The 24,993-nt window shown below is 44.9% G+C and overlaps 2 protein-coding genes across 2 annotated transcripts in view; one reads left to right on the top strand and one right to left on the bottom strand.

The window, feature by feature from the left end:
• The window catches only part of LOC114923074 (suppressor APC domain-containing protein 2-like), a 28,029-nt gene extending 20,202 nt beyond the window's left edge, over positions 1-7,827 (bottom strand). Inside the window, exon 1 of the mRNA XM_029285526.1 lies at positions 7,434-7,827. Coding sequence (XP_029141359.1) covers positions 7,434-7,827 — 394 coding nt within the window. The remainder of the gene's footprint in view (positions 1-7,433) is intronic.
• A 16,241-nt stretch (positions 7,828-24,068) lies between these two features.
• The window catches only part of CLIC1 (chloride intracellular channel 1), a 49,560-nt gene continuing 48,635 nt past the window's right edge, over positions 24,069-24,993 (top strand). Inside the window, exon 1 of the mRNA XM_015823252.1 lies at positions 24,069-24,270. Coding sequence (XP_015678738.1) covers positions 24,232-24,270 — 39 coding nt within the window. The 5' untranslated portion in view covers positions 24,069-24,231. The remainder of the gene's footprint in view (positions 24,271-24,993) is intronic.

Genomic DNA, 24,993 nt, shown 5'->3' with positions numbered 1-24,993 from the left:
GAAGGAAGGAAGGAAGGAAGGAAGGAAGGAAGGAAGGAAGGAAGGAAGGAAGGAAGGAAGGAAGGAAGGAAGGAAGGAAGAAAGATAGATTACGGTGTTGAACTTTCTTTCACAAATCCATTCGGGATAAGGAGGTGACTAGGGGCAGGGGGTCTCCAATGGAGAAAGTGCAGAACAGGCAAGCCCATCTGCTACCGGAAGGAATGAATACTTGGGAGAGAAAGGAAAGCCCCCCCCCAATTGTTTTTCTGCTGTTTTCTAATCCCCCTCCCACCCTGCCAGCCTCCGGTCTCTGCACGGCCCATTAAGGAAAGCTCCTTATCATGGGGGGAAGTTGGATCAGAGCAGCTGGTAAGAGGATTGGTTATCTCTACATCCTGGGGAGCCCGGCTTAGGTCCACTCAATCCCTGGCCGTATGTTGTCGGCTTGTTGGGGTCATGTTAATGCCGGGTGGGGGAGAGAAGGCTTTTGTAGCAAGATAAGGAAAGTTAGTCCATCACCTCCCTAGCTAGTATTTGCCCTAATAAAGGAGGATATTTGTAGCTCAGGGTTAAAATGAGGGGTCCTTGGTTGTTTTAACCACAGACATTTCATTACCAAACTAGGTAACGTCATCAGTGCTAGTAAGGAGTAGGATTATATTCTAGGGGCTTGCCCTGACAGTGTTGGTGGAGGTGGTCTTACAAGTTCTTTGGTTTGGTCTGTTTACTGTTAGCTCGTTCGGCAGTTCAATGATTGGCACATTGTGTACTTCTTGACTGTCGGTCTGGTGTTAACACTGGAATTAATCTATGCTCATCTGGATGCTGATGGCTGGTGGGAAAGTGTTTTGGTCTTTGTGTTGTTCGCTTTTTGGCTTGTTGATTTATTCCAATGGTTCTCAACCTTTTTAATGCCACGACCCCCAACCGGTCGTAAGTCGAGGACTAAACCGGTCGTAAGTCGAGGACTAAACCGGTCGTAAGTCGAGGACTAAACCAGTCGTAAGTCGAGGACTAAACCGGTTGTAAGTCGAGGACTAAACTGGTCGTAAGTCGAGGACTACCCAACCTGTCATAAGTCGAGGACTTTCCCTGCCCGGGAGCGCCACGCATGCGTGGTTCCGCCCCCTGCGCCGGCCGAGGCGTAGCTGGCAAGCGGCAGAGACGGAGCAGGCCGACCACCAGCTGGCCCAGCTCAAGGGAGGTAGGCACCCGCCGGAAAAGGGGGAAAAAATGGCGGACAGCCTTGCTTGGCGACCCCCGTGAAATGGTCGATCGACCCCAAATGGGGTCACGACCCATAGGTTGAGAACCGCTGATTTATTCTTTGTAGTATTTGTCTTTTTCTTCTTGTCTCTGCAACTGCAAAGACTTCTCTTATCCTCTCATAGGTCTTTTCTCAATTTCCACCTAACTGTGGCCCAAGTAGGACCTTCTTTCTGACATGTCCCCACGACACTGACTTCATCTGGTCGCCAGCCTGCTATGGATGCAGGTCAAGGTCATCCTGAGCTCTACCCACAATGAGGGTGAAGATTCATTCTCCAAGCTTACGGGCTGGTTTCTGAACGTTTCGTTACCAGGCTAGGTAACATCTTCAGCGGAGTTTAGGGGATGTCAGTGTCGATGTTCTGTTTATAAGGGCTTCAGGTGTGGGTGTGTCAAGTGAGGGTCTGGTGATGGGTCAGTGTCAGAACACTGACACTGACCTCCCCTAAACCAGTGGTGGCGAATCTATGGCACGTGTGCCAGAGACGGCACTCAGAGCCCTCTCTGTGGGCACGTGTGCCATGTCCCAGAGATGGCAACCGTCCCTCTTCAACCAGCCACCCACTAACTTGCCGAGGTCCCACGTGGCCGGATGCATCCCAGCATGGCTGGTTTCCCTCCCCGTCGTCTCATCCCTCCCGGCCTCGCATGCTCTCCTTTTCCCAGGCACGACCCACTGCATCGCCTCCTCAGCTGTCGGCTGGCCCTCCAACTCAGAGGCGGCTTCTCCGAATTGCTGGTGGCGGGCTGCGGAGCCCCAGAGTGTGCTGGTCGAGGGGCTAGCAGGCTGTGACTGCTGACGGACACTGTCGGCCCCCATGCGCTCACTGGCCTCTGTGTGTGGGGGCCGGCGGTGTCAGGCAGCAGCCGTCCTGGCCCCTGCCTTGCCTGGCAACAATGGCATCCCCACCCTGCCTCACCTTGCCTCGCTTCACCCCACAGGACAAGCCTCCTGCCCACCGCCCCACCTGCCAGAGACCCCCTGGATCTCCCCCCACCCTGCCCTGCCCCTCCCCACGAGCAACATCGAGGTGACTACGCCCACCTTGGCCACACCCACCCAGTCTGCCATGACCACCACAGCCACGCCCACCCAGTGGGCCACGCCTACCTTGCACCCGGCGATAAATAAGTGGGTTTTGGGTTGCAGTTTGGGCACTCGGTCTCTAAAAGGTTCGCCACCACTGCCCTAAACGCCACTGAAGAGGTTATCTAACCTGGTAACAAAGTGTTCGGAAACCAACCCACAAGCCCGGAGAACGAATCTTCACCCTCATCCTACACCCAAACTATACATACTCGCCAGTATTGCAAATCTATTCACAATGGCAGTCTTCTTCCCCCCCGCCTCCCCCCTCTCCTGAAACTGCCCAAGGACAACCCAAAGGCAGATGAAATCTGCTAGCTTTATTCCTTTTAATTTGGAGAAAAAGTCAAGGGAAATAGCTTCAAACAGAGATCACAGAGGGAGGAGACTGACCGCAGCAGTGTTGTGCCTGTGACCCACGCTTGGCAAAAGACCAGAGAGGTTTGCTTTCCCTGAGAATTTAAATATAGGAAGTTGTTGATCTACAACCGTTCATTTAGTGACTGTTCAAAGTTACAACAGCACGGAAAAAAGTGTGTCAGGACCAGCTTCCACGCTTACGACCATTACAGCATCCGCATGATCCCAGGATCAAAGTTCGGACGCTTGGCAGCCGGCACGAATTTCTGACATTTGCACGGTCCGTGTGATCACCTCTTTTTTTTTTTTTTTGTATCTAAAACCAAAGTTCATATTACAAGGAAGGGAGGGAGAAATGCTGTCTGACTTGGTAACACTATAAAAATGCTCAAATTTCAAGATATCTTTTTCGAAGAAGAAGAAGGAGGAGGAGGAGGAGGAGGAGGAGGAGGAGAAGAGGAAGAAGAAGAGGAAGAGGAAGAGGAAGAGGAAGAAGAAGAAGAAGAAGAAGAAGAAGAAGAAGAAGAAGAAGAAGAAGAAGAAGAAGAAGAAGAAGAAGAAGAAGAAACTTTATTTTTCACCTTGAAAAACCCATCTCAGTCACAGTATACAGTATCTTCTTCTGCTTATTCGGAATCAATCTAGATTGAACGCAGGGCAGAAAACAGGCCAGATTCTACATAGTCCTCAACTTACGACCACAACTGAGCCCAACATTTATGTTGCTACGTGAGACATTTATTAAGTGAGCTTTGCCCCATTTTGCAACTTTCTTGCCACAGTTGTTAAGTGAATCACTGCAACTGTTAAGTTAGTAACACGGTTGTTAAGTGAATCCGGCTTCCCCCATTGACTTGGGTTGTCAGAAGGTCGCAAAAGGGGATCACATGACCCCGGGACGCTGCAACCGTCATAAATATGAACCAGCATCCTAATTTTAATCACATGACAGTTGGGATGCTGCAAAAGTCGTAACTGTGAAAAACGGTCATAAGTCACATTTTTCAGTGCCATTGAAACTTTGAATATTTACTAAACGGATCGTTGTAAACAGTGCTTTTTTTCTAAAAAAAAAAAAAGGTGCCGGAACTCACACATGTCATACAACCCGCCTTGCGGGTTCCATCCAAAAAAGGTGTCGGAACTCCGTTCTGGGCGTTCTATGAGAAAAAAAACCCTGGTTGTAAATTGAGGACTACCTGTACTGCGGGGGGGTGGGGGGTGGGGTTCATTTCTTCCTAGGAAATCTTGGCAACGTATATTACTTATTTCCTGGTTTTGTCTTTACAACAACCCTGTAGAGTAGAAAAATTGTGATTTGTTCAACATTAAGAGCCGTGGTGGCACAGTGGTTAGAATGCGGTATTGCAGACTAATTCTGCCAACTGCTAGGAGTTTGATACTGACCGGTTCAAGGTAGACTCAGCCTTCCATCCTTCCAAATTCGGTAAAATGAGGACCCAGATTATTGGGGGCAACATGCTGACTCTGTAAATCGCTTAAAGAGGGCTATAAAGCACTGTGAAGCGGTATATAAGTATTAAGTGCTATTGCTATTGCTATCTGCTCACAGGATCATGTGAAAAATTAGACCAGACTGCAAACCACTCATCTCAAGACTTAGGTTACAGGTAGTCCTCAACTTACGGCCATAATTGAGTCTAATATTTTCATTGCTAAGTGAGACAGTTGTTAAGTGAATTCTGCCCCATTTGATGACCCTTCTTGCCACAGCTGTTAAGTGAATCGCTGCAGTTGTTAAGTTGTTAAGTGGCTCTGGCTTCCCTATTGATTTTACTTGTTAGAAGGTCGCAAAAGGTGATCACGTGACTCCAAGGCCCTGCAACAGTCATAAATATGAGGATCTGACTTTTAATCACATGACCACGGGGAAACTGCAGTTGTGTTAAGTGTGAAACACAGTCACAAGTCACTTTTTTCAGGGACATTGTAACTGCCGACGGTCACTAAATGCACTGTTGTAAATAGAGGACTACCTGTATTGTATTGGTCCATTTTCAAGGGACCCCAGTAGAATATTATTTCCCATGCCATAAAAAAACTTCACCTGCTGGATGAAGAGAAGGACGAGGGGGGACATGATAGCAGTGTTCCAATATCTCAGGGGCTGCCATAAAGAAGAGGGAGTCAAGCTATTCTCCAAAGCACCTGAAGGCAGGACAAGAAGCAACGGATGGAAACTAATCAAGGAGAGAAGCAACCTAGAACTAAGGAGAAACTTCCTGACAGTGAGAACAATTAACCAGTGGAACAACCTGCCTCCAGAAGCGGTGAATACTCCAACATTGGAAGTTTTTAAGAAGAGACTGGACAGCCATTTGTCCGAAATGGTATAGGATTTCCTGCCTGAGCAGGGGGTTGGATTAGATGACCTTCAAGGTTCCTTCCAACTTCACTACTACTACTACTACTACTACTACTACTACTACTACTACTACTACTACTACTACTACTACTATTATTATTATTATTATTATTATTATTATTATTATTATTATTATTATTATTATTATTATTATTATTATTATTATTTTTCCTGCAGTCCAAATTGTCCCAAAGGGGCTTTTTCAAAAACACAACTGGACTGTGTTTTTCCTTGAAGACTTTTCGCTTCTTATCCAAGAAGCTTCTTCAGATCAAGGAAACAAACGAAGAAAAGTCCACTTGCCTTTTGAAAAAGCACCTTTGGGACCACCGTGACCTGGATGACTGAGAATCTCCATAGAGATGTAGTCCAAATTGCTATCTATTCTTTTTATCCTTGCCTGATGGCACTCCACAAAATAAACTCTTCCAGCTCAAGGCGTTTTGTTTTAATTAGCCGTTTTCTGGCCTACTTTCCTGTTATTTAAAGGCATGGCACTCGTCCATTCTGCCAGTCCCTAATCTCAGATGTCAGCGTCCCAATTTTCAACTGCAGGCCTATTGATCCAGCAAGTTGGAAAGGAACAGAAGGCAATCTAAATGAATTTCCCGCAGAGAAAACGGGAACGCTTTCCCCTCTTAAACTCTGCCACTTAGATATCCTTCTGTGCAATCTGGGCTCGACCATTGTTTCCAGGCTGGATGGATGGCCAGAACCCAGCACAGTTTTTGCAATGAGGCTTGCAAAAGCTCCAAAGGCGAAATAGGGGAGAACCAGCAAATTGAACATTTTAGGAAGAGTCCCCCGTAAGAAACCAGCAGGGTCATGACTTCCTATCTCGCTTATTTCCGGATTTAATCTGAAACTCAAAGAGTTCTGAAATTGCAGAATAACCTTAAAGATTATATACAGGTAGTCCTTGACTTATGACCGCAATGGAGCCCAAAACTTCTGATGCTAAGTGAGATAGTTGTTCTGAGTTTTGCCCTATTTCAGGGGTAGGCAACCTTGGCTCTTTTATGACTCGTGGACTTCAACTCCCAGAATTCCTGAGCCAGCATGGCTCAGCTTGGAAACCTCTCCTTTTCCCCTCAGCATGGCTGGCTCAGGAATTCTGGGAGTTGAGGTCCACAAGTCATAAAAGAGCCAAGGTTGCCTACCCCTGCCCTATTTGATGACCTTTCTTGCCACAGTTGTTAAGAGAATCACTGCAATTGTTAAGTTAATATGGTTGTTAAGTGAATCTGGCTTCCCCTTTGCCTTTGTTTGTCAGAAGATCGCAAAAGGGAATCACGTGACTCCGGGACACCGTGACTGATATCAGTATGAATCAGTTGACAAGCATCCAAATTTTGATCATGGGGATGCTGCCATGGTCATAAGTGTTAAAAAAATGATCATAAGTCGCTTTTTTTCGGTGCCATCGTAACTTTGAACGGTCACTAAAGGAATGGTTGTAAGTTCAAGGACTAGCTGTAGTCCAGTCCCCCTTTGATCTCTTGCCACCCCATCTCTGGATGTCAGTGGCCATCTCAAGATGTTCTCATTTCTCCTGTTTCATTTTGCTCCTCTTTCAGAAAACACAGCCCCCACCCCAATTTCCAAACACCATTCTAGGCTGCATTAACCGAGGGATAGAATCAAGATCACATGAAGTGTTCATACCACTTTACAATGCCTTAGTAAGGCCACACTTGGAATACTGCATCCAGTTTTGGTCACCACGATGTAAAAAAGATGTTGAGACTCTAGAAAGAGTACAGAGAAGAGCAACCAAGATAATTAGCGGACTGGAGGCTAAAACATATGAGGAACGGTTGCTGGAATTGGATACGTCTAGTTTAACGAAGAGAAGGACGAGGGGGGACATGATAGGAGTGTTCCAATATCTCAGGGGCTGCCACAAAGAAGAGGGAGTCAAGCTATTCTCCAAAGCGCCTGAAGGCAGGACAAGAAGCAACGGATGGAAACTAATCAAGGAGAGAAGCAACCTAGAACTAAGGAGAAACTTCCTGACAGTTAGAACAATTAACCAGTGGAACAGCTTTGCCTCCAGAAATTGTGGGTGCTCCAACCCTGGAAGTTTTTAAGAAGAGACTGGACAGCCATTTGTCTGAAATGGTATAGGGCAGGGGTAGGCAACCTTGGCTCTTTTATGACTCGTGGACTTCAACTCCCAGAATTCCTGAGCCAGCTTGGCTGGCTCAGGAATTCTGGGAGTTGAAGTCCACGAGTCATAAAAGAGCCAAGGTTGCCTACCCGTGGTATAGGGTTTCCTGCCTGAGCAGGGGGTTCGACTAGATGACCTCCAAGGTCCCTTCCAGCTCTATTCTGTTCTGTTCTACTTACGTGTCCGACTCGCCTTCTTCACCTGGGCAGCTCCTGTGCTTCCCCAGTCCGCCTCCTCTGCTGCTCCTTCTTCGGTTTGGAAGAGGGCAATCCTCAACCCGGCCACTAGGCGGGGAAAACTTAAAAAGCCCCCGCAGGGCTCGGCCACTCGCTGGAGAGCCTGCAGGACCCCGGCTGGGATCTCTCGGTCCTCTCGGGGGGCCACCCCGGAGCCGCCCCGCCCCCAGCGGCTCTCGATCTCCGAGATGTGGACGCTCCCTTGGCCTTGGTCGTCCAAGATCTCGAAGAGGATCCGGAGACTCTGGAGGAAGGGGCGGGGCAGGCGGGCTCCGCTCGGAGGAGGGTCTTCTGCGATGGGGGGAAGAGAAGGGGTCGCCAGCCCCCCCGAATTCATCCGGATGGTGGTGGGGGACCCCCAAAAGGCGGAGGGGCTTAGATTTGGGCCAAGAGGGGGGGGGTGTTGAGCAGCCCCCCCTGGCAGGGACGAAGAAAGTTGGAAGTTCTTGGGATGAGACTGGAAAGCTCCAATATTTTTTTTTTTTCCCCCCCCGAAGGATGCAATAATTCTGCTGAGCGGAATCGGAGTTAACCGGGCTCGGTGGGAAAGGACGCCGGCGAACGGGTTAGTCGAGGCAGAAGACCGGCCAACGAAAGCTCCCCGGTTCTCCCTTTCTCCTTCTCTGCCCGCCCCAGCAGTCAGACGTGAAGAGATCTCTGGTTTGACCCAGTCGGAAGATCCGATGGGATTGAGTCAGATGACCCTCTCGGATAATCACCCTGGACGCCAGACGATTAGCAGCTCTGCTAATGAGGTGGATTCCTCTCAGTGGAGTGACCGGGGAGGGGAGGGGAGGGACGGGGGGGGGGAAGAGTTTTCGCCCTCTGCGTGTTGGAAGTTGTTACCCGAAGTGTAAGATCAATTCTTCTCTTTCTCTTCTTTTCCCCTTCTCTGACTTACAGAATACAGAATAATCAGGGTTCGAAGGGACCTTGGAGGTCTTCTAGTCCAGTGGTGGCGAACCTATGGCACGGGTGCCAAAGGCGGCACTCAGAGCCCTCTCTGTGGGCACGCACACTGTCGGCCCAGTGCTAGGCCTTCAGCTAGAATGATTTTGTAAAACCTTTTCGCTTTAGGCCTCCGCCGCCATGTCCCCCCAAAAAAAGGTTCAATCAATCAGTCAATTTCAACTTCTCACGGGAAAAAAAAGATCTTGCAAAGTTGGAATTGATTGATTGAACTTTTTAGTCCCGCCCAGTCTGCCATTACCACCGCAGCCATGCCCACCCAATTGGCCATGCCCCCCCAAATGGCCACCCCCCCAAATGGCCACACCCAGCCAATGGGCCACACCCACCCGGCACCCGACGATGCACAAGTGGGTTTTGGGTTGCAGTTTGGGCACTCAGTCTCTAAAAGGTTCGCCATCACTGTTCTAGTCCAACCCCCTGCTCGAGCAGGAGACCCTATACCAAGGGTAGGCAACCTCGGCTCTTTTATGACTCACTGACTTCAACTCCCAGAATTCCTGAGTAGCTGACTCAGGAATTCTGGGAGTTGAAATCCATGAGTCATAAAAGAGCCGAGGTTGCCTACCCCTGCCCTATACCATTACAGACAAGTAGCTGTCCAGTCTCTTCTTAAAATCCTCCAGTGATGAAGCACCCACCGCTTCTGAGGGCCAGCTGTTCCACTGGTTAATTGTTCTCGCTGTCAGGAAATTCCTCCTTAGTTCTAGGTTGCTTCTCTCTTTAATTAGCTTCCATCCGTTGCTTCTTGTCCTGCCTTCTGGTGCTTTGGAAAATAGCTTGACTCCCTCTTCTTTGTGGCAGCCCCTGAGATATCGGGACACTGTTATCATGTCACCTCTACTCTTTCTTTTCATTGGGCTAATCCAGTGGTGGCGAACTTATGGCACGCGTGCCAGAGGCGGCACTCGGAGCCCTCTCTGTGGGCACACGTGCCGTTGCCCCAGCCTCGCCTTCCCCCGCGACCCCCTCCTCACCAGCAGCCCCCCTGGAGGAGAGTCACCCCCGAGCGTGGCCCACACGGAGCAGCGCAGCCAAGGACATGGCAGCCAGGCAGCATGGACAAGACTCTGCCCTCACGCCTCGTCGTACGCAGATGATGCTGCAGGGCGCGGGCAGAGGGCACGGCCGCCATGGCGCTGCTGGGCCGCCATGGCAATCTGCGGCGGGCCCTGGAGGCGGTGAGTGGCCCTGTGGGCAGGCAGGGTGGGGGCGGGGCCAGTTTTGGGCATTTGGTCTCTGAAAGGTTTGCCATCACTGGGCTAATCTAATTGGAATAGAGCTGGAAGGGACCTTGGAGGTCTTCTAGTCCAACCCCCTGCTCAAGCAGGAGGTCCTATACAATTTGAGACAAGTGGGTGTCCAGCCAAATTCCCAAAATCATCTGCAAGGTTTCCTGTTTCCAGAGTATTTCCTCAGCCTACTGTAGATAGTTTGATTTTTTTTAAAAAAAAATGCAGAAGGCAGGGGAGAAGATGGCTAGAAGTGTTGAAGCCTTGGAGTCTGCAGTTTTCATATTTTGGAGATTCTACCCAAAGTGATGCCTTCATTTAAACCGCAAAGGCTGAATTCACACAACATGTCAAACCCAAACTGAGCAAGCCATAGTTCCTAGCATGAAAGGAGGAGAAAGGTTACAGAGAGCCCTGTGTGTCTCTGCTGGGCGCTACTACGGCTTCCAAGTGCTTTAGGATGAAAGGGAGAAAGAAGCCTTGAGTCCCTGAGAGTCAGGTTGCATATAAATTTAAGTGATGGTAACGATGTTGAGAAGGATGTAATGATGCAATCATTAATCGTCCAGTTTTGAAAATACAATATTCTGCTTTCACATGAATCTCTCATTCCTTAAGTGAAACAGACAACTCTCTTGGGAGGTGGGAAGCGCAAGCAGAAAGAAAGCAAACGGTTTTATACAGTATTAATATAAGAAAAGTGAGTTTCCAAGGTACGTAGTTAAAAAGAATCAAAATAAGTCCAATTTACTATCTTTGAAAGTAAATAAAATTAGCTAAGTTGTCTCAGAAGGGGGCAGTGTCTAGCCAAGCTTGATGGGGCTCCATCAGCTCATTTCAGCAAAGTTCAACTCAGAGAACCCATACCATCTAGTAGTGGTTAAGATACCAGGTTGGAAACCAGGAGACGGTGAGTTCTAGTCCCACCTTAGGAATGAAAGCCTGCCAGTCAGTTTTTGTCAGCCCAACCCACATCACAGGGTTGCAGCTGTGGGGAAAACAGGAGGAGGACGGAATGTTAAGTATGCTCACTGCCATGAGTGATTTATAAAAAGTAATAAAGGTGGGATAAAAAAAAACTTTTAAAAAATTCAAATCTGGTTCCTTCTTGAATAAGAGACCACCAAGAACTTGTACCTAAGATGGAAATGGCAAATCACATTCTGTCTTATGTCTAAGTATATTTACTCATTTAGTATGACTGTATTACTTTTATCCTTCTCATCTGTTCCACTACCTCCTCCATTGGTAGCATTATTAGCATTATTATCCTTTGTTATTAGGATTATTATGTTGTTTTGCATGTACACTGAGAGCTTATGCACCGGAGACAAATTCCTTGTGTGTCTAATCACACTTGGACAATAAAGTATTCTATTTGTATCCCTGCAGACAAGTCTACAGTGGCATTTCCAAGGATGCCTTTACTTATTTAAAATGTAGGTGTCAACGCTGCAAATACTGTATATTCTTAGCAGGATATTCTTACTGTATATTCTTAGCAGGATATTGAAATGCAGCTAGCGTCTTAATAATAATAATAGTAGTAGTAGTAGTAGTAGTAAATAATAATAATAATAATAATAATAATAATAATAATAATAATAATAATAATAATAATAATAATAAAAAAGTTGGAAGGGACCTTGGAGGTCATCTAGTCCAACCCCCTGCTCAGGCAGGAAACCAACAAAACCAACAATTAGAACAGTCTTAAATCATTTCAGACAAATGGTTGTCCAGTCTCTTCTTAAAAAGTGTTGGAGCATTCACAACTTCTGGAGGAAAGTTGTTCCACTGATTAATTGTTCTGTCAGGAAATTTCTCCTTAGTTCTAGATTGCTAACTGAAGCTGAGGAGCTTACTGTTTATTTATGTATTTATTTACTTATCAAATTTATATAGCCATCTATCTCACATGACCCTGGGATGGTGACCAACAAAACCAACAATTAGAACAGTCTTAAATAACCAATTAAAACAAACATAAATTACAAAGAAAACTGTGGGAGAATATATGAGAATCTCATACGTACAGGCAATCCTCAAGTTATGACCACAATGAAGTTTGCCTATTAAGGTCTTAAGTCCTAACCATCCCCAAAAGGGTCAGTTACATGATTGTCTTGATTTTATAACTTTTTTGTTTGTGGTTTAAGCAAACGCCATAGGCATTCAATGAATCCATTGTCCACCATGATGTGGTTTTGTTGAAAACCACATGTGCTGGTTTTCAGTAAAGCCATTGTAAAATGCAGTTATGTGACTGTGGGATGCTCTAAGCAGTTTAAATGTGGCCGTGTTGCTGAGTTCCCAAAACGCAGTCATAACTACACTTGGCAGGGGTAGGGGGGTAGGGGTGCAACTTTTGGAACTTTGGATCTGGGTCATGTCCCCATTTTCAGGTAGGTGCTAACATGGAATGGTCACTAAATGAGTAGAATAGAACAGAACAGAATAGAATAAATAATAAGAGTTGGAAGGGACCTTGGAGGTCTTCTAGTCCAACCCCCTGCTCAGGCAAGAAACCCTATATGTTTCAGAGAAATGGTTGTCCAGTCTCTTCTTAAAAAGTGCTGGAGCATTCACAACTTCTGGAGACAGGTTGTTCCACTGATTAATTGTTCTGTCAGGAAATTTCTCCTTAGTTCTAGATTGCTAACTCAAGCTGAGGAGCTTACTGTTTATTTATGTATTTATTTACTTATCAAATTTATATAGCCATGTATCTCACATGACCCTGGGATGGTGAGCAACAAAACCAACAATTAGAACAGTCATAAACAGGGCTTTTTTTCAGCCGGAACGCGGCGGAACCGCGTTCCGGCACCTTTTTCCGGGCCGGCCGCACCAGAAATAGCCCCTCCCACACCGGAAATAGCCCCTCCCAAATTTTACTTGCATTCCTGTTCTCTAAAGGGGCGGTCCTAGGGTTTGATGAGGGCGTGGCCAGGTTTGAGTTCCGCCACCTTTTCTCCGAGAAAAAAAGCCCTGGTCATAAATAACCAATTAAAACAAACATAAATTACAAAGAAAACTGTGGGAGAATACATGAGAATCTCACACGTACAGGCAATTCTCAAGTTATGATCACAATGAAGTTTGCCCATTAAGGTCTTAAGTCCTAACCATCCCCAAAAGGGTCAGTTACACGACTGTCTTGATTTTATGACTTTTTTTTGTTTGTGGTTTAAGCAAACGCCATAGGCATTCAATGAATCCATTGTCCACCATGATGTGGTTTTGCTGAAAACCACATGTGCTGGTTTTCAGTAAAGCCATTGTAAAATGCAGTTATGTGACTGTGGGATGCTCTAAGCAGTTTAAATGTGGCCATGTTGCTGAGTTCCCAAAATGCAGTCATAACTACACTTGTAGGGGGGTAGGGGTGCAACTTTTGGAACTTTGGATCTGGGTCATGTCCCCATTTTCAGGTAGGTGCTAACGTGGAATGGTCACTAAGCGAGTAGAATAGAACAGAACAGAACAGAATAAATAATAAGAGTTGGAAGGGACCTTGGAGGTCTTCTAGTCCAACCCCCTACTCAGGCAGGAAACCCTATACCATTTCAGACACATGGCTGTCCAGTCTCTTCTTAAAAACTTCCAGTGCTGGAGCTTCTGGAGGCAGGTTGTTCCACTGGTTAATTGTTCTAACTGTCAGGAAGTTTCTCCTTAGTTCTAGGTTGCTTCTCTCCTTGATTAGTTTCCATCCGTTGCTTCTTGTCCTGCCTTCAGGTGCTTTGGAGAATAGCTTGATCAGTCCTAAGGACTACCTGTAGTATTTTCCCCCTTCATCTCAGCTACATGTTTTCTTTTTTCTTTTTATTTTCTACACTTTTTCTTTTCTTTTTATTTTATTTCTGTGTTTTTTGTAGTTTGTATATTTTCTCCTTTCCATTTGTAATTCAAAATAAAAATTGTTTGGAAAAAAACCAAAGGGATCTCACTCAAGGGAACCCACATGTGATTCTATGATTCTCTAACACAGCCAACTCATGGGCTCTGTTCCTAGAGAGGCTTGGCCGCCATGCTAGAGCATTGCTACCTGAGAACTACAATGATCTGCTTTTTGAAAGCAGCCTCTGATCTGAGGCGTATTAAAGCTGTTAAAAGGAGCCACTCAGAGGAAGCACATGACTTCCTTCTTGAAAGAGCTATGGAGTGCATTTTGTGTTAAAAACAGCTTCTTGTAACTGTTGTGGCCTTTTATGGTTTAGAGCCAGAAGGGTTGCTTTTTGTGTGTGTGTGATCTGCCTTAGATTTCAGAATCCCCACCCCCACCCCAGTGCTCCTGCATTCACAGGCAGAGCAAAAGGCCATGGGTGAGGACCATTTCTGGTTTGTCAGATCTTCTGGTAACAATCATATTATTTTGGGCACAGCCTGCTTAGGATGAGTTGGTTTTCCTAAGCTTTATATAGGCAACTGCTTTGCCAGACAAGATAAACCTTATCTGCTGCCTAGGAGCTGTGGAAATTACAGCCCAGTGCATCTGGAGGGAACTAGGTTGCAGATGTTTCCTGCCAGCTGTTTCAAGGCCAATTGCTGCAATTTCTGCCAATGTACATTAAAAAAATGTACATTTTTAAAACTAATCTATCTATCTATCTACCTACCTACCTACCTACCTACCTATCTATCTATCTATCTATCTATCTATCTATCTATCTATCTATCTATCTCCCTAATAATGTTTTAGATTTGTAAATAGTTGTTTTGTTGTTTTTCATTGTTTTAGCAATAAACAGCTGGTTTATATAATCCCAGAGTTCAAGGATTTTATGTCACTATCTATCTATCTATCTATCTATCTATCTATCTATCTATCTATCTATCTATCTATCTATCTATCTATCTATCTATCTATCTATCTATCTATCTAATCTATCTGTCTGTCTGTCTGTCTGTCTGTCTATCTATGCATCCCTGAAAGAAACAACTCACCCAACATGCTCATTATGACAGACATTTATACGTTTCACCCTTTGTATGAACTGTTTTTCAGACATGTGACTCAAATTTAACTGCATTCAGGATGTGATCTGTCTCTCTCTGTTCATACCATGTTTGTTCTTCTTTTTCTCCTCATCTTTTCATCTTTGTTTGATTGGGGAGGCAGGAGGGGGTGGGGGAGTAGGTGGCAGAAATCACAGCAATGGTGGAATAGCATCAGAAATGTGTGTGGCAAGGAAAAAATATATTATTTTTTCCCAGAGCAGGAAATGTTAAGTTTGGCAAATCTTAATAACCCCAAGGTTGGACATCCCTGCTTTAAAACATCTAGTTATGAGCCCATGGAGCAACAGTGTTGCAAAGACTCCCGTTTCCTTTTTTTGCAGAGCTTGTCATCCTGATCAAGACTGATCAGATACAGTGTAGTATAAATGTAAAAGAGTATAAGTTTAAATGTTTCAACCTTAAGACAATGGTTGTGCCCAGAAAAGAAAAATGAGGGGTTAATTATTCTGTAGGTTATTCTGAAAAGGTTTCATTCCAGTGATACTATTCCTTCCACATCTGGCATCTGGACTAGAATTCTTTAAAAATTCAAAATCCTTTAAATGGACATCAAACTGTGGATTCTAACAACAGAAGCCTGGGACAACCCTAATGGAGTCAAACAGGTATAAACAGAAGGTTGTGACCATGTGATCAAAAGCCCAATGCTTTTTAATACGCATTGTGATGCATATACAGATAGGGCCTCAACCTACGACCCCAATGGTGCCCATAATTTTGACCGTCAGTCATTGCAGTCTTAAAGCGAATCACCATGGTCGTTGGGGGATGGGCTGGCAGGGGAATTCTGGGAGTTGAAGTCCACAAGTCTTTGAGGTTGCCCAGTTTGGAGGCCCCTGCTTTAAGATAAAGAGGAGGAAGGTTTAAGCGTGAAACAGGAAACTGCACAGCATCTTGTTAAACAATGCAACCCAGGCAGGTGTCAAAGAACGAGAAGAGGACGGGACACCCCCCCCCCCCAAATGGATGCTTTAGTGTCGCCCTCTAATCTCGCCTCGCGTCTTCCCCTCTCCCAACTTTCTCTTAAATTGAACCATAGAGTAAACAGAGAAATATGGGCGGAAACCTCTCAGCTCCTCGGAAAACCTGGCCTGGATCCGTTTCTTCTTTCCCTTGCTTTCTGCGTGCCGGTGCCTCCTAGTAGTACTGTAGTATGTAATAGGAGGACGTTTTGAGAAAGCCGCGCCACATTCAATATCTCTGGCCAGAATTGCTGGGCCATTTTTGTTCTTCCGCTCCACGTTTTTTCTTTCTCCTGCAAAACCCAGGAAATGAATGATGGGTTGTTTTAAAAAGGTTGTGGCTGCTGGCCATCAGTCTTCCATTCATTGGATGGGATAGAGGGGGTTTTGTGTTCCCAATCCAGGCCTGGCTCTTTCTGAGAGTTTCTGACTTTGATCAGGGCATCAAGAGGTTGTTTAACTGTGAACAGAATCTGCTGGAGCTTGGACCTTATATAATGTGTGTATGTATGTATTATATATATATTAGATACGACCATAATTAATTGCCCCCCATCTCCCCACCTTCCTGCTCCCCCTCCACTCATCTTTTAAATTTTTTATTTATTATTATTATTTATTAAATTTATATCCCGCCCTTCTCCTTGCGGACTCAGGGCGGCTGACAATCAATTAAAAATACATAAATAACAATTACAGAATTAAAATTAATTAAGAAGAAATATTTAAATATAGTCTAATTAAAATATGATTAAAACCCCTCTAAAAATTGCCCTAGGCCAGTCCCGCTTGTTGGAATAGCCATGTCTTAAGGGCGCGGCGGAAGGAAGGGAGATCAGGGATCACCCTGATCTCTGGGGGCAGCTCATTCCAGAGGGTGGGAGCTCCCACAGAGAAGGCCCTCCCCCTTGGGGTCGCCAGCCGGCACTGTCTGGCCGACGGCACCCTGAGGAGACCAACCCTGTGGGAGCGTACAGGCCGATGGGAGGTACATTATTTGTACTTCCATTGTTTATTGTTTTATTCCTTTACTATTATTTTACATTTTTTATCATTTATTTATTCGTTTATTCATTATTTAACATGTTATTTTTGTAAGTCACCCAGAGTAGCTCCATGGCAAGCTGGGGATAATAGAATATTTTCAAATAAATTTAACAAATTAAAAAAAAATAATTTTTAGTACCTTAATGAATCTTGCTGATTTGTTAACTTTTAAAACATCATATCTATCTCCACTTCAGTATATGGAGGAAAGCTAACTCTACAAGGAGGAAAATGCACTTTGTACACATTAATTGGCATTCTCAATTGTCCCTGTAGCTTTTGTTTGTGTGCGTGTGTGTGTTTACATCAGTGTTGACTCCCTGGAATCGCCTGGACAAGTCCCTACACTTTTCTTGACAACTTTTGGGAAATGTTCTGCCCTTGTCTTCTTCTGGAGCTGAAAGAAAGGGACTCTGGCCCAAGGTCACCCAGCTGGTTTTGTGCCTAAGGCAGGACTGGAACTCACAGTCACCCAGGTTCTAGGTTGGTGCCTCAGTCATAACACCAAGTGGCTCCTAGAAGCTGAATGAGTGCCATTTCAGGAATGGTAGAAACATCAATTAGAACCTGTTTGGTGTAGTGGTTAAATGCATCAAGTTAAAAAAAAATGGAAAAATGTGAGTTCTGATCCCGCCTTAGGCACAAAGCTAGCTGGGTGACTTTGCCCCCGTCACTCCTCCTTCGCTCTAGCGAGAAATCAATAGCAAATCACTTCTGAAAAATGTTGCCAAAACAACTGCATGGAGTTGCAGTCAGCAGGAATCGAGACTGACATGAATAGTAGAGATGGAGGCTGGGCTAATTAACCTCTAATTAAAACTCTAATTCTCCGCGAAACATGTGAATTTCTGAGTAAGACAGACGTCCATATCAGGAGGAAGCATAACGGACTCATTCTCTTGTACAGGCTGGTCCAAGTCAAATTTACATATTTTGTGTAGGAAAAGCATTAAAAGTTTATCTATACAAATGATTCATGGTGTAGTGTAGGAGTAGATTGTAGATGCCTATGTTCCTCCAGACAGGTCCCTTGGTCTACCGAGACCGGATGACCCATGTAAATTTTAAAAGTTTTCTTTTAATAAAATAAGTTTAGGAAGCATAGTATTGGCAGCTTAATTTCAAAGATTGCCATTGGGTTCCACAAAGTAGCATTCTGGATGACTAAGTTAGCTTTCTGAAAAATTATTCTAAACAATAATATCTCCCATGGCAGCTATTCTATCTGAAGCCGCCAGGCTGTTCAAATTCTCAATGGACTCCTTGCCTGAAAACTGACTTCTTCCTGTCCTAACACACTCAGCTAACTCAGTAACAAGAGTAACACATTTTTTCCTAGAGGACTAAGTTTTTTACAGTAAAGTAGCGCAGAATTGTATCTTGTCTCTTAAAAACTAACTACCGTATAAGCTTTTGTTAAACCCTAGTCCATTTTATCAACTGTATTGAATGTAGCCTTTTGAGAGGACAATTAACTGTTTATCATATTTGTATATCCACCATTAAGTTTCCAGAATTGAATAATACAATTCAGAAGCATTGAACCTAATGCACTCATAAATCTTTTCTGCTCTTCATTCAAGGACCCTGTCTTCGTAGTTGCATTCACCTTATTGAGTAGATTCCTTAATGGGATAGACCCCAATGGGATAGAAACCCTAAAAAGAGATCCACCCCCCAATGGGATAGAAACCCTAAAAAAAAGATCCATCCCCCAATGGGATAGAAACCCTAAAAAAAGATCCAGTTTACTTGAATGAACAGCACAGGGAGGGCTACAATGAGGCGAGGTCCAGAGCACCTCTTCCAAATAATTTCTGACGCATGAGCAGCCCAACTAAAGGGAGTTAGCCGATGTAGTACAGAATAATCATACTTCAGGATTTAATGGAATATTTTCATCACCAATTCCTACAAAATGTTAAGGGACCCCACCTCAACAGTTGGGACAAACCTGGTCTTTGGATTCCTTTGCTCCATGTTCCCACCTTGCAAGTGACAAAATTTCGTTGAGAATTGAATTGTCCCCCATGTAGTCGGCATGTTGCCGTTGCAAGTATTAGCTTTGGGCACTGATCCATTTGTCATATCCAGGTTGTTGTGGGTCAGTCTTGAGAAATGATGGCAGATCTAATCTTGGCGTATAAATAGGTAGACTTTCAAATGCTGCAGGTTTAAACCACACTCTATAGTTTGAACCAGGGGTATCCAACCTTGACAACTTTAAGACCTGTGGATTCCAGTGCTGTGGAGTTAAAGTCCACAAATCTTAAAGTTGCCAAGCTTGAACACCCTTGGTTTAAACTTTCTGGGATTGAAATGAAGTTCCACCTACAAAATGTTTTGCCCCACACATTACTGTATATGCAATCCTTAGGCTGCTACAAGGCTAGTGGTTTATATGTGTTTGCTGAAACTGATTAACATAGCTGTCATTCTGGAAATAACCAGAAGTTTGCCTGCCTTTCCTTAACAGTGTTTGTCCATTTCTGAATCTTGATAAAGGTCTTCTAAGATTATTTCCCTGGGAATTGTCCTATGGCAATGCTTAGCAGGCCTGATAAGAACTTTAATTCCAAAGTTGCCCCAGGCAGAGGAGAAGACAATTAAAATAGTTTGGTTGGCTGGTCTTGAAGAAACACAAATATTTATATTTTATCAAAGAGCTTGAGGTGGCATACGCAGCATCATTCCTTCAGTCCTCATCACAACCCGTAAAATGGGCTTGCTGGAGATTTGGGCTGGATGAAACTTCATCCAAGCCTACATAGGCTTATATTGATTATAGAGCAAGGGTCTTCAAACTTGGCCCTTTTATGACTTATGGACTTCAACTCCCAGAATTCCTCAGCCAGGCACGCTGGCTGAGGAATTCTAGGAGTTGAAGTCCACAAGTCATAAAAGGGCCAAGTTTGAGGACCCCTGTTATAGAGGGTGAAAATTTTGTGAGGGTTAAACTGGGAAAAGATGGGCTACAAAAAGTTGACTTGGAATTACTTATAGGAAGCTCATATGTGTGGGTGAAGCTGGAATGTAAGTCTTCCTTAAGTCTAGAGTTGACTTCAGCTTACTTCACAAATTCTGCACATGGTTGGGAGTGGGGCAAGCAACACAATTAAATAATGTGTGTTATTTGTAGAATGATTTTATGATGAGCATGCCCCACCATCATAGCTTGTTTGTGTTTGGTTTAGCCTGTTCTGACAACCCAGCTAATGGCAGTGGAGCCAATAAAATGAACTTTGGCTGTCTGTTCAAAGCTACTTTGAGATTCGAGCACATTGTGAAGTGATATGACCAAAATGAGGGAAGACAGACTTTCTTCTGAATGATTCCTGCGGTAAGACATGCGATTCCACACCAGCCCTTGTTGGCTTAATGCCCTCCAGATGTATTGAATTTAAAATGTTACTATCCCTCACTGCACTATTTGACCAGGAGATGGGAGTTATAGTCCAACACATATTACAAGCCCCAGTCTGGAGAAGGCTTTGCAAGGTGTTTTCCACTCAGATATACAGGCAGTCTTCAATTTACGACCGTTTGTTTAACAATGATTGAAACTTACGATGGCTTCGGGAAAAGTGACTTACAACTCATCCTCACAGTTACAACTATCGCACCACTCCTGCAGTCACGTGATCACAATTCAGGTGCCTGGCAACCAGCTCACATTTACAATGGTGATTTGCAACCTTCCCAGCTGGCTTCCAACAAGCAAAGTCAATTGGGAAGCCGGATTCGCTTACGCCCACACGATTCCCTTAACAATGATGATGATTCACTAAAATAGCCATGGTAAAAATGGTCATAAAATTTGGTAGTCACACAATTAATGACATCACTTAACCAAAATTCTGGTTTAGGTAGTGGAGTACTACCTGTGTATTCCTGCAGTAGAAAATCTCTTCCTTCTTACAAGTACATAAATAATAATGTTTAGGTAAGGTTGTTCTACAATGTTAGTAACCAGGAACTAACTTTCCAGAAACTAACTCCCAATTTATGACCTTGTAATCCCTTAATTTGGGGTAGAGTCGGGGCCTGACTGGATGGAGTTGAAGGTTTACTGGCAGGATGCCCTTCCTGATGCCACATGGAGTTCACAGCAGATATTTTTACTTTGCACCCTAGGAGAGAAACATCTGATACTACCTAGGATTGAACTCTCAACCTTCTGAATTGGAGGCAAGCATTTTCACCACTAGGCTATCTTAGATAAACCTCCTCTAGGAACTAAATCTGAATTTATACTATTGGTACAGCATCATAACCAACTGATGACAGCCTCTGAGCAGGGCGAAAAGTGGGTACAGAATTTTTATCCAGCCATAGTTCAAATCCTGCACATTTTTGAAGCCTTATTTCCTTTGAACTCAGGTCTTTGTTTCCTTCTGTTTGCACTTCCTTATTCTGCTGAATGCAACTGCATGTTTACATTTTCTCCATTCTTGTCCTGCTGAAAGGCTGAAGGCATAATAACTTTGACAACGATGATGGGATGAAATAGAAGAATAGAAGACAGCCTCCTCTCAAAAAGGTGGATGGGAGAAAAGGAAAATTGGAATAAAAGTCCAATAGAAAACCTGGCTAGACACCACAGAAAATTCATAAATAATTATGCTTGTTGTTTATGGTCCATGGTATTTGTAAAAGTAGAATGTAGATGGCCTTTAATGTTAATGTTTCATTTAACGGAGGCTGGCTAACCATTCAGAAATAGGCCCTCAGTGACAATGCAACATTTGGTCAAACTGTTCAAGAAGAAATGACATTTTATTGTATTCTGAGTTTAGTATCACATCAAGTTTATTTGTGTGGGGCATTTGGGAAAACATCACCTTGCCATCTGATACAGATCATTACAAAATCCTCTCACGCAGATAGAGGTGTATAAATCTAGTTTTCAAAACATACTTCTAAAATTGTTAATGGCATTTACATTATGACAGCTACAAGGTTTTCTAAACAGGTACAACCAGCTTAGGGACTGTGGAGCCATAACTGAATTGGAATTGGGACTGTGAGCCATAACTGAACAGATAGTCCTTGACTTACAATCATAATGGAGCCTGCCCATTATGGCTGGGAGTCATGATGGTCATATTTGTCTGAAGTGGTATAGGGTTTCCTGCCTGAACAGGGGGTTGGACTAGATGACCTCCAAGGTCCCTTCCATCATCATCATCATCATCATCATCATCATCATTATGCAGGTCATCATGTGGCTGACCCAATTTTATGACTTTTTGCAGTGTTAAGCAAATGCCACAGTCATTAAGTAAACTCATTGTTTGCTTTGGATGGTTTTTGCCAAAAAACAGAAGTAAATGCTGGTTTTGAGCAATGTGGTAAATCTTAGTCAGGTGACCATGGGACATTACAAATGTCTGTAAATGCAGGCCAGTTGGCAAGTTTCCAAAATGCTGTCCCATGACCATGGGGGAGGGGAGACACTTTCAAAACTTCAGAATAAGGTCATAAATACCTTTGGGGGGGGCATCCTAACTTTGGCCGCTTAATTGACCAGTTGTACATTGAGAACTATACGTATCAGGAGAGAAAAAAAATCAAGTTTCTAGCCCTGTGTACTAGATGAAATGGCCTACTAGCTTCGATTTACAACTAGCAATAGCTCCTTTGAGTCCAGGCCATATAAGCCTCCAGGTGGGTCTTTTCTGTAACCCTTCCAAAACTGGAAAGAGATTCTTGGCTCTCAGCTTTTAAAGGCATATCCATCATCACCCGTGGCCAAACAGGTCTAGCAGGTTTGAGTCTTGTTGCTAGTGCTTAAGAAACCTGTTTGACGGGAAAGATTTGGCATTACCTACCAGAGAGCATTGGTTGGTGAGATTGACAGAACGTGCCCAGGTGGACAAATAAATTTCCCTGATTAGAAAAAGGACAATATTTGTATTCTTTTTTGGGGGGTTTGGTGACCAAAGTCCCGAATTGCATACAAATGAAAAAAAAAATGAATTTGTGATTTATGGTTTGGATGATTAAACAGTATAGATTATAGAAAGAAGAAAGCCATGATGTAACTTGAGAGAGAGAGTGTGTGTGTTAAGGTATAATTCTACTTATAATTAGTGTGAAAAATATCGGAAGCCACTTCATTTTTTTTATTATTTTTATTCTTCTATTCTTTTTCTTATTGCACTTGGAGTCTTTTCTTTTCGTTTTTTTGTTTTTGTTGTCCTTGTTCTACTGTAGATAGTATTAGTTCCTATTGCTGCTAAATATTTAATAAAACATATGCAAGAAAGGAGAAAAAGAGGGGGGAAAAGAGAAAAGAGAAAGAGGGAGAAAGCGAAGGAAAAAGAAAGGAAAGAAAGAGAAAGAGAGAAAGAAAAAGAGAGGAGAGAGAGAGAAAGGAAAAAACAGAGAAAAAGAGAAACGGGAAAGAGGGAGAGAGAGAAAAGAAAGAAAAAGAGGAAGAGAAAAAAAGAGGAAAGAGAAAGAGAGAGAAACAGAGACAGGGAAAAAGAGAAAGAGAGAAAGAAAGAGGAGACACAGAGGAAAAATAGAAAGAAAAAGAAGGGAAGGGAGGGAAGGAGAGAGAGAGAGAAATCTGCTCGACTGGGACAAAAGAGACCCCGAAAGAAAGAGGAAGAGAAAGAAAAAGAGGAGAGAGAAAGGAAAAAACAGAGAAAAAGAGAAACGGGAAAGAGGGAGAGAGAGAAAAAGAAAAAGAGGAAGAGAAAAAAAGAGGAAAGAGAAAGAGAGAGAAACAGAGACAGGGAAAAAGAGAAAGAAAGAGGAGACACAGAGAGAAATAGAAAGAAAAAGAAGGGAAGGGAGGGAAGGAAGGAGAGAGAGAAATCTGCTCGACTGGGACAAAAGAGACCCCGAAAGAAAGAGAAAGAGAGAAAGAAAAAGAGGAGAGAGAGAGAGAAAGGAAAAAACAGAGAAAAAGAGAAACGGGAAAGAGGGAGAGAGAGAAAAGAAAGAAAAAGAGGAAGAGAAAAAAAGAGGACAGAGAAACAGAGACAGGGAAAAAGAGAAAGAGAGAAAGGAAGAGGAGATAGAGAGAGAAAGAAAAAGAAGGGAAGGGAAGGAAGGAGAGAGAGAAATCTGCCCGACTGGGACAAAAGAGACCCCCCCTCCTACGCTCCCAGCCCGGGTCCTCTGCGGCCCCTCCAAAGGCCGGGCAAAGAATTGCTCCGGCCACCTTCTCGCCGCTTTCAAGGAAAGCCGAGAGAGAGCGAAGCACCGGCGGTGTCTGGACGCGCCTCCGAGCGGCGGGTCCCGAGTCAAGGCGCCCCGGCCCGAGCGCCTTCCTTCTTCCTCGGGGGGCCGAGCCAGCAGGGCCCGCTGGCTGGCTGGGCTCAGTTCCTGGGCGTGGCCGGAGTAGCGGAGGGAAGTTAAGGCGAAGTTGCGAGAGTCGCCTTCTCGGCGCTGCTCCAGGGTCCTCGCCCGCCTTTCCTAGCCGCCCCTTGGGTCCCCGCGAGCCTCCCTTCGCCGTCCGCCGAAGCCTCTTCCTCCTCCTCCTCCTCCTCCTCAGCCATGGCTGAAGAGAAGCCGCAGGTCGAGCTGTTCGTCAAGGTAAGCCGGCAGAGAGGGAGCCCCGGGGAGGGGAGGGGAGGGGAGGGGGGGCTGTCTGGCGCTTCACTGCGGGAGGCGAGCGGGCTGCTCCTTTCCCACGAAGGAACCGGACGCCGCAAGAGACGAAAGGGAGCCTTTCAGTGTGTGTGTGTGTGTGTGTGTGTGTGTGTGTGTGGTGGTGGGGGTGTCTCCAGCCTTCCCCCCCCCGGTTTCTTTAAAAAGCACGATTAACGCGCCTTTCTATCTTGGCGAGGGGGGTGGTGGTGGAGAGAAGCGGGAAACCTTGCCTCGCTCTTCTCGGTCTCCCTCTCTCCCCCTCCCGCCCACTTCCTCCCCGCTTGAGCAAAGGAGGGCCAAAAACCGGGGGGAAAAAAGAAGAAGAAGAGAAAAGTAGATTTCTCTTAAACAAAACCTTTAGCAGATTTCGACCCAGATTGTTTGCTAGCTTGCTTTGTGATGCTTTTGGTTCGGGAGCGCGATCCGGGTTCGGGGCGGATGGCGGGTAGGGGGTGGGGATCGATCGGAAGTCAAAGGAAGAATGTCCAGAGGACCCCGTCCGTTGCCCTGATCCCGGGGAATCCGTAAGCTAGGCGTGATCGGGTCGGAATTCGACCCGACGCTCCTTGGACTCCACTTCCGATCTGTCAAGTCGTGGCACGGGCGATCCGGCGTCGGAGGAATCCCGGAAAGACAAAGTGAAACAAAAGAAGCGTGTGGCGTCTT

This window comes from Protobothrops mucrosquamatus, unplaced genomic scaffold (genome assembly GCF_001527695.2).
Source record: "Protobothrops mucrosquamatus isolate PMUCROS unplaced genomic scaffold, P.Mucros_1.0 scaffold1812, whole genome shotgun sequence".
Taxonomy (NCBI): domain Eukaryota; kingdom Metazoa; phylum Chordata; class Lepidosauria; order Squamata; family Viperidae; genus Protobothrops; species Protobothrops mucrosquamatus.
This window is presented reverse-complemented; position numbering and strand designations above follow the sequence as displayed.